Source organism: Balaenoptera acutorostrata, chromosome 8, assembly GCF_949987535.1.
Source record: "Balaenoptera acutorostrata chromosome 8, mBalAcu1.1, whole genome shotgun sequence".
Lineage (NCBI taxonomy): Eukaryota > Metazoa > Chordata > Mammalia > Artiodactyla > Balaenopteridae > Balaenoptera > Balaenoptera acutorostrata.
The window spans coordinates 59,518,039-59,528,240 of NC_080071.1; the positions used below are offsets into that span (position 1 = coordinate 59,518,039).

The 10,202-nt window shown below is 43.1% G+C and overlaps 1 protein-coding gene across 1 annotated transcript in view; it reads left to right on the plus strand.

Moving 5' to 3' along the window:
* Nucleotides 1-971, plus strand: part of AOX1 (aldehyde oxidase 1) — a 73,419-nt gene extending 72,448 nt beyond the window's left edge. The window contains exon 35 of the mRNA XM_057550923.1: nt 520-971. Within this exon, the coding sequence (XP_057406906.1) occupies nt 520-570 (51 nt within the window). The 3' untranslated portion in view covers nt 571-971. The remainder of the gene's footprint in view (nt 1-519) is intronic.
* The last annotated feature ends 9,231 nt before the right edge of the window (nt 972-10,202 follow it).

The window sequence follows — 10,202 nt, forward strand, 5'->3', positions numbered from 1 at the left end:
GCAGCAGGAATCCCTCCTGCAGACCACCCCACCTCCCGCCACACCCCGCCTCCAGCTGAGCAAACGACTCAGCTCTCCTTGGGCGTTTCCAGTGGGATTTTTCATTGTGGGAGGAGGTCACGCCATTCACAGTGACCCCTCTGACTGTAAACAAGTTATTCCTTATACTGAGGGGAGAGCCCCCTCCTATACCTCCTCTCATGATGGCTCTTCACAGTACCCCTTATAGCTCTTCCTAAACCCCACGAATCGCCGCTTCACTCTGGAGGAGCACAGAGGCTGATTCCACCTTTCCTTTGTCCCTCTTCAAGCATGAGATGACTCTCATAGCTGTCCTGCCCCGCCCGACCCTTGGTCTTCTCCTGGATTCCTCCATGTTTCTCACACTGTCATGGCCAGACCTCTCATTGTCCTGGTCACCCTCTCGGTGGTTTTTATCCTATTTTATAGTCTGCTATTTGTCACACGTCATAAACATTTTCCAAGTTGCAAACATCCAAACTTGTCCTTTTATTCCAGATTCCAAGAGATGAACCTGGATCCTATGTTCCTTGGAGTGTACCCATATGAATCAAATACAAACCTCTGGTGAAGATGGGGTGGCTCTTCCAACAAAGCAATCTATCCAGTCTCAATGCTCTAGGATGATGGGTCTGAAAGACAATTTTTCACAGTTCAGAAATCATTTCACAGAGTATTGCTTTTATAGGATGCTGATTTTAAATGTTCCATTTGGAATTTGGTAGATATGCTTAAGCAATTTAGAAATCATATTTTAAATGGCATAAATGCTAACTGGTTTCCTCTAGAATGGTATTCTTTATTATTCTGTCCCTTAAATCCATCCAGCTGAATGGAATGGAAGATGATGGTTTGTATGTGATTCATAGTTGGCTTGTATCCATCAACAGAAATTATACTGTCTAGTGAAAGGCAATTTTCTAAATAATTTTATTAGTATGAACTGTTAAGTTGTCATTTTCTCATTTGTCCCCATCTGCTATCACCCTCTTTTTCTTGTCAGAATGGATCTAGGCGCTATGTGTAAAGAGTCTGTAGGACCAAAGAAAAAACCAGATAAATTGAACTTAATGAAAACTAGAAACTTTTGTGCTTCAAAAGAGACTATGAGAAATTGAAAAGACAAACCACAGCAAAGGAGAAAATATTGAAAATATTTGCAAATCATATGTCTGATAAAGATATAGTGTGCAGAATATATTTTAAAACTCTTACAACTCAACAATAAAAAGATAAATAACCCAATTTTTAAATGGGCAAAGGAATTAAATAGACATTTCTCCAAAGACATCTAGATGGCCAATAAGCACATGAAAAGATGCTCAAACTCATTAGTCATGAAGAAAATGCAAATCAAAACCACAGTGAGATATCATTTCACACCCACTAGGATGGCTATAATCAAAATGATGGACAATAAATAGTAAGTGCTGGCAAGAATGTGAAGCAATTGGAACCCTTATCCATTGCTGGGGAGAATGAAAATGGTGCAGGTCCTCTGGAAAACAGTTTGGCAGTTCCTCAGAAAGTTAAACATGTAGTTATCATATGACCACTCCTACATATATACCCAAGAGAATTGAAAACGTATGTTCACACAAAAACTTGTACACAAAGGTTCATAGCATTATTCATAATAGCCCAAACTGGAAACAGCCCAACTCTATAAACTGATATATGTGGTATATCCATATAAGGGAATATTATTGAGCCATACAACGAATGAAGTACTGATACATGCTACAACATGGATGAACCTTGACAACATTATCTGAGTGAAAGTAGCCAGGCACAGAAGGCCACATATTGTATGATTCCATCTATGAAATGTCCAGAATAGGCAAATTCATAGAGACAGAGAGTAGATTAATGGTTGCCAGGCCCTGAGGGGAAAAGGGAATGGGACAGTGATGGCTAATGGGTGCGGGGTTTCTTTTCAGGCTGTTGACAATGTTCTGGGATTGGACGGTGGTGACGGTTGTACAACCTGTGTATATACTAAAAACCACTGAATTATACACACTTTAAAAGAGTGAATGTTATGGTATGTGAGAAACAGAAAACCTGGAAAAGAGTGAGAAGTTGTGAGATTCATAAGAAATTTATCCCAATGGCCTTTAGTGACAGGAAACCTCACAGTGGACTAAGCAGCAAGACAGAATCACTGAAAAACTCCATGTCCATTAATGGCCGAGAGAAACATCGCACTGATGTGTAAAGGACTAGAGACTAGAGTATAATATCCTCTCCCTGTCACACGTTCAACTCTTGACTCTTGTCCCAGAGCCAGGTAAGATGGCAAAACTTCTTCAACGGCCTAGGACTAAAGACTAAGGTCATTCTTATTATGGTTACACATGGTTACGTTAAAACCCTTTAAAGAGCAGACTTTCTCATTCATACCACAAATGATTATGGAGCACCTACTATGTGCCAGGCTCTGTTCTAGTCACTTAGGACATAACAGTAAACCAAATCAACAAAGATCCCTGCCCTTGTGAAGATTATAATCTAGTCAGGGGAGACAGACAGAAAATAATAGATATAATTGAATTGCAGAGTGTGATCAATGGAGCCGAGTGCTGAGGGAACAATGCAAGTAGAGCAGGTTAAGGCGACGGAGAGTGAGGGAGGCCTGGAGCTGGCTGCAGCTGGAAAGGTCTGGGGATGAGGATGGTGAGGGTCTGAGCCAAGCAGGTACCTGGAGGAAGAGCACGTCAGAGCATCTGGGGGCAAAGTCCGGGCCGGGGGAGTGTGCCTGCCTCTCTGTGGACAGAAATGGCACTTGTGAGCCTGGAACAGGCCTGGGGAGGGGCAGACAAGCAGAGCCTTGAGGCCACTGTGAGGACGTGGGCTTTTAATCTGAGTGAAATGCAGAGCAGAGAAGTAACATGAACTGACCCATTTTAAAGTCTCACCCTGGATGCTGTGGTGACACAGATCAAAGGAGGGCACATTCTTAGGATCCTCACAGCTTGGCTTCCCCAGGTTCTCTGTTTCTTCTGCTTCCTCCCCCTCTCTTTTTGCCCCTTTGCCAACCCCTCCTCCGGCCCACGTCTATAAATGCTGGGATTTCCCAGGGAGCCGTGGGTCCTCATCTCTCATCTCTCCTCATCTCACTCCCTCTCCCTGGCGGGTGCCTTCGCTCCTGTGGCTTCTCTGCCTGCAGCCTGGGCTTCTCTCACTCAGAGTCCAGCTCTGAAAACCCAACTTGCCTGTCACTGCCACTTGGATGTCTCAAAGGCACCTCCATCTTAATGGGTCCCAAACAGATCTTCTTGTCAGTGCAGCCATCCACAAGATGCTGAGCCAAAGCCCGGGGTTGGGGGGAAGGGGGGAGTGATCCGAGATGCTCCATTCTCCAGGTGCACAAGTCCTGTTAATCCCACCTCAGAGAAATGCCTTACATCTGCCTCTCACTCTCTTTGTTCCCATGTTGTTCCAAGCCATCATTATCTCTAAGTTGACTATTGCGGTAGTCTCCTCATCTTTGCCCTGTGTTCATTTTGCTTCCCTTCCAAACCGTTCTCCAGATTAAAGCCTAAGTTACGTGTAGAAGTATGGACACACACACACACACACGTACACACAATATGATCATGTTACGATCTTGCCTAAAATCCTGCCATGGCTTCCTATTCATCCCACCAGAATACTGTTCCAACTCCCTAAGGTGGCGTGTGTACTGTCAGTGATCTGGCCCCTGCCTACCTCTCCAGCATTATCTCACAACCCCCTCTCTCTTACCGTGAGCACTTCCAGTTCTATTTCTCACTTTGGAACCTTTGCCTGTGTCCTCTGCCTGGAAGACGCTATCACTTCGACCTATCCTTTTGTCTGTCTGATACTATGTAGTGCTTCTCTCATTTTAAAATGCACACAAATAACTTGAGGATCTTGTTAAAATGCAATTAAGCAAGCCCAGAAGCAATAAGGTAAGCTGGAAGTGGTACATCCAAAATCAAACACAAGCAGGAATTGAAGGAACAAGCAAGCTGCAGGTAACCCAGACCCTGTTACCCACTACTGTTGCATCAGCATGTCTCCCGCAAATCATCCCTGTGGCTACACAGTGGAGTGAGAGGTCCCGTGTGACAAACCGATGGAAAAGGAAAAGTCAGCTTGGTTCACAAATGGGTGGGCTCAGTATGTGTGTACAAGCCAGGTATGGGTGGTGTCTTCACTACAGCCCCACTCAGAGGTGGTGAGGGCAGATTCTCCTGATGGGCAGAGCTTTGGACGGCACACTCAGTCATCCACTTTGTGTGGAAAGCTGAGTGGCCCAAGGTTAAAATATGTATGGACTCATGTGTAGTAGCGACAATCTCATACTTGATTGGCTGTACTACCGCACACATTTTGGAAGGTGATTTAGTTGGACCCAGCAGTGTATATATACCCTTCAACCCAGGAATTCCAGTTCTAGCAGAAAACAGAGGCAAAGTAGACAAAATGGCATTTGACATTAGCCACCTCTGTCCCTGGTCGCTCCGCTGCTGACACAATGGATGTGGGAAGGGCCAGGAGGGCAGGGATGGGCCCTGTGCACCCACGTAGCTGCTGCCGAATGTCCAACTGGCCCCCAGTACAGACCAAAGCTAGTCCCCAGTTTGGCAGCATCCTTCCAGGAGGCCAATTCGCCACGTGGTGGCAAGCTGACAACATTGAACACTTCTACCGTGGAAGGAGCTGTGATTTATTTAAACAGAGTTGCATATCTTGGGTGAAGGTTTGCTGTGCCTGCCTCCAGGACCTCAGCCATCACCACTACCTAAGGGCTTACTTAGTATTAAATCTGCTCTCGTAAGATCCCACATGACATCACCTCAGAACAATTTACAGCAAATACTGTCACCTGCTTTGCGGCAGGGTGGGGTAAGCGTGTGATATGGGATCCAATGCTCATATCACATCTGTACCGCTCAGAAGCGCCTGGGCAATGGAATGACCTAGAGAGGGTACAACTGACATGCCATCTGGAAGGCTTGTGAGGATGGAACTCCATCCTCCCAGATGCAGGATAGTCGCAATTGAAGGGCTCTATGTGATGTCTCCAGTGGACAATTAACAAACTGGCATAGAATACCTGGACATTTATAGCAGGTTATGGTTAATATCCCTTGTATATAAGAAAATTCTTCAAATTAATAAGAAAGTAAAAAACCTAATAGAAAATAGAGGACAGAAGAATAAATAAAAATCTTCACTAAATCTATAGCAAGATGGAATATCTCTTAACAGAAGAAATGCCAATTATGAACTGAAACTTCCCCCAAATATTTGAAAAATGCCAAGTATGGATGGTACTCAGGCTGGCGAAGGATATGGGGAAACAGACACACTCTCATACACGATTCACTGTATTGCTGCACATTTTGGAAGCCAGTTTAGTTGGACCTAGTAGCATGCACACCCTCCAACCCAGGAATTCCAGTTCTCAGAATTTGTGCAGCAGAAATACTTGCTCAAATGTGCAAAGATAAAGCCTACTTGTAATAGTGGAAAATGGAAAACAATGTAGACTAATAGAGGACAGTTTAATAAATTATGGCAATAATAAAAATAGTTAACATTTATTGAGAACTTACTAGGTGCCAGGTGCTGTTCTAAGTACAGCTATTAGCTGATTGAATCCTCATAGCAATCCCCAGAGAGATACTACTATTTTGTCCATTTCACAGGTGAGGCAATTGAGGCACAAAGCGCCTAAGTAACTTGAAAAAAAGCAAATTTCGAAATAATATGAATAGTTGGATTTCACTTTCTAGATTCATGTACATACATATATTTCATATATGCATGGGAAAATTCTGTATGGATACAGAGGAATCTGGTAATAGTTAACTCTGAAAAGTGAAAATTGGGAAGGAGAATTTTCGCTTTTACTTTATACAATTTTGTGGTTTTGATTTTAAAAAAAAAAGCATTAGTTTCATAATTTAAAAACAAATACATTAACACCTAAAAACACACCTGAACGCATTACATCTGCATGATTTAGTTCCATTTCAGATTAAAGAAGGTTCCTGTTGCTGGCTGTAAAAAGAAACTTTATTCCGGTGGGTCGCCCCCAGGGCAGGGAAAAGTGTACATTGTGTAAGAACTAGATTGAGGTTGACCTTTCAAATTGGCCTAAGGGAGGAGGAAAGTGAGGGTAACAGAGGGAGGTAGGGAAATAAGACGACTGAGAGCGCAGGCAAACGGGATTTGATGGCAGGAACACAGACAGAGAGCAGACCAGAATCACCCCTCGGGGCTGCCCTCTGTCCTGCTGGTCATCCTCGCATGGGAGCATCTCGGCCCCTGGCTCAGGTGGACACAGCAGCAGGTGCTTTCAGTGCAGCTCCACAACATTCAGCCAATTATTCTGGCGTAACATCTCATTCTAAGGGGTCCGATGAACTTGTTTTCTTTGAGAATGGAAGGAAGGTAAGTTTATCACGCTGTAGTTTCTAAATTTATGTAGAGAAAGAAACCATGGTAGCAAGAAGGTATTAGGTTCAGGTGACCAGCGTGTGAACTGGTGACTGACTCAGTGACCATGGCACTCTATCAATCTGTAGGTCTCTGGGAGGAGGGGGTGGACTCTACTTGTAAAATGCATTAGGACTACTAGATGAAAAGCACTTGATTATATTGATGTCTTCAGACTACATTTGGTAATTGCATGCCAAATTAGATTGTATTCATCTAAACGTTAGGCATCAATTTCTCTTTATGACCATCTTCCGCATCTCTCTCTTCCTCCCCACTTACTTCCTCCCCTCTGTCTCAAGCCACCCTCCCCCGACACACACAAATTAGGAGAGTAAAATCTTCAGATCATTTGCAACTAATTATAAAACTTTTGACCAGCAAGACTAGAAGAGAAGTCATCCCGGAAAGCTAGGGATAAATTTTACAGTTAGTTTACATTTTAATCTGTTACTTCTTTAAGTGGGCTTAAATCAGACCTTTGTCCTTAAATTACGGCAAAGGGCAAAATAATTTTCTGGTCCCACTTTTGTTTTTGAGTTCTTGAGATTTAACTAAGACACAATCCACGAATGGAATGTGCACTTTGCTTTTCACTGTCTTTAGTGCTGGGCCTGAAGGGCAACCCAGCATCGTTGTTTCTCAGCCCCACTGGCAGAGAGGAAGAGGCAGTTGAGGTTGAAACTGAGCATAATGGTCCCATGTGCGCCCACTCCACGTAGGGCTGTGTACAGGAATGGAGGCTCAGGGCAGCTATGTAATGTGACCCAGATCACCCAGCTAATAGGCATCAGAGGGACCTTGCTTCTCATCTCTCTGCTCCCAGAGTTTGTGCTGCTTCCCCTGGACCAAGTTTCCTCTCCTCAGATGGTGGCAAGCCTTCTAGAATCCCTTCACCAACGGGAAGTGGCAGTGAGTTGTGCAAATGTTTTCCTGTGGCTGCTGAAATAATGCTATTTGACTACTACTGCCAAGGTCTTGTTTTCTTAACTTTGCAAATATGAGTGAAAAACAAAGAGTATGTTTTGTAGGTAGTATTGAGAGTTTAAACCATTTTACTCAACTCTGTGAACTCAGGAATTTTAAAAGTTTATAATATTCAGTATTTCATAATCTTTTATTATTTTCCTGAAACCCGTGTTGTGTTAGAATGCAAATCCTTGTTGGTTATCCTCTGAAACAAAGGCAAACATTTGTCTGGCCAATGAAGCCAAATACAATACAGTGTTATGTAATTTTATAATTGCAAAGAGTGATGTTTGATCAACTCAGGCAAACAAGATCAACAGCCATAGTCTGAATGATTCTTATTATCCAGAAATAACGGGCTACAGGTAAACTCTCTCAATCTATAGAATCATTTCCTCCCCAGGGGTCATTGAGAGTAATTCAGATCCTGAAGTAAATTAATTATTCCACCTGAGAAAACACTGTATCGTTTTGTTTGTTTGGGGAATCAAAGCTAATAAGAAACTCTGGAAACTGCAATCTCTCTTGCAAAGTTTAGAACTGTTTCTTCCTATCATGCTTCATTACAAACATTTTTTTTTTAACCAGTGCAGATTTATTGCTTGTTACATCATTTTACTGTGGGGCTGATTCACTGAATCAGTTTATTTAGCAGTTAAATAATATTAAATAAGGCAACTGTACCAACTTACACCAGCCCTAGCTTAGCTGACTCCACCACCTCCTCCCTCTTCTAATCAGTAGCTTGATAAGGCTGATCTGTATTCACAGGGATAGGCCTTGACTAGGAGATGTAATGTGAGCTTCTTTTTTTTTTTTTTTAAATAGATCTTCATAATGAAATTAGAACACTACCTAACACCATACACAAAAATAAACTCCAGATGGATTAAAGACCTAAATGTAAGACCAGGCACTATACAACTCTTAGAGGAAAACATAGGAAAACCATTCTTTGACATAAACCACAGCAAGATCTTTTTTGACCCACCTCCTAGAGTAACAGAAATAAAAACAAAAATAAACAAATGGGACTTAATTAAACTTAAAAGCTTTTGCACAACAAAGGAAACCATAAACAAGACAAAAAGACAACCCTCAGAACGGGAGAAAATATTTGCAAATGAAACAACAGACAAAGGATTAATCTCCAAAATATACAAACAGCTCATGGAGCTCAATATCAAAAAACAAACAATCCGGGCTTCCCTGGTGGCGCAGTGGTTGAGAATCTGCCTGCCAATGCAGGGGACACGGGTTCGAGCCCTGGTCTGGGAAGATCCCACATGCTGCGGAGCAACTGGGCCCGTGAGCCACAACGACTGAGCCTGCGCATCTGGAGCCTGTGCTCCGCAACAAGAGAGGCCGCGATAGTGAGAGGCCCGCGCACCGTGATGAAGAGTGGCCCTCGCTTGCCGCAACTAGAGAAAGCCCTCGCACAGAAACGAAGACCCAACACAGCCAAAAAAAAAAAAAAACCTTAAAAAAAAAAACCCAAACAATCCAATTTAAAAATGGGCGGAAGACCTAAATAGACATTACAAACATTTTGATTGTAGGTAGGATTAAAGTAAGTGGCTTGTCTTGCAAATGGGTTGGTATAAAACAATGGTTCCTGAATTTCAGCAAGGATAATGATCACCTGGAGATATTGTTTAAAATGTGGAATTTTTTGAGCCCCACTCCCTGACACCTGATTCATTCTGAGAAACTTAAGTTCATGGGGGCCCTCAGCCTCTTGGTCAGTATCACATGTAGCTGAGGGTCCTGCCTTGGTCTCCAGGGCCAGCCGCCAGGCCAGCTGTGAGCACATGATCACTGTCTGCACAGACCCTCTATGGAACTGAGGGTTGACCAGTGAGACCTCTGGAGAGCTGGGGTCTGCCTGAATTCACCAGAGTTGAGCCCCAGACTGTGGCTGACAGTCCGGCCTCCTGGAGGTTGTTCTGACTGATTCCTAAACTTCAATCACAGTGTAAAGACAGGCGCCCCCTGTAGACTTGTCCTGGGGCAGGTTTGGAGACCAGAAAACACATCTATACCTGCAACCAGGCAAGAAGTGAAAGCCATCATCCAGAGAAGGACCCTGAGAGACATTGATTTTTGTTTGTTTCAATACCAAAAAAAAGTGTGAATAGTGCCCTTAGAAACTCAACAGGCAGCAGTACCTTGTTTGTGTACATTCTTTCCACTTTGACGTCCTTACATTCTTGTGACTGCATAAAGGTGTCATGACAGCATTGGGGTGTGTCCCACAGCCATGCAGAAAACCAGCTCTAATTCACTACATCCCCTCTGCTCATTCCATCATCGATTTATGAATGAATTGTAAGTTCAGGTATTTTGTGCAGGATGGCTATAGATTTCTTTTCCTTTTTTTTTAGGCCAAGCACCAAAAGTTGTATTATATTCTCTTCCAATTATCCTACGTTTCCTTGTTTAAAAGAAGTGGTACTGGGGAGGCTCCAATTATATTAGAAATTTTCCATTTTCGATGGTTTGTGTGCCTTTTAGATACTTCCTCCTTTCCTGTCTTTGTGTGAATTAAAAAAAGAGAGAGACCCCAGGAGAAATCTAAAAGCCTGCTCTCACCCTTCCTAATAACCCTCTTGTAGACAGATGACCATGTTCAGGGTCAAACTCAAGTTCTCTCCTCCTCTTGAGAGGTACAATGAATTTCATGTGCATTCAAAAGCCTGAACATTTAGGGGAAATGCCCAATTATCCTCATTATTTAT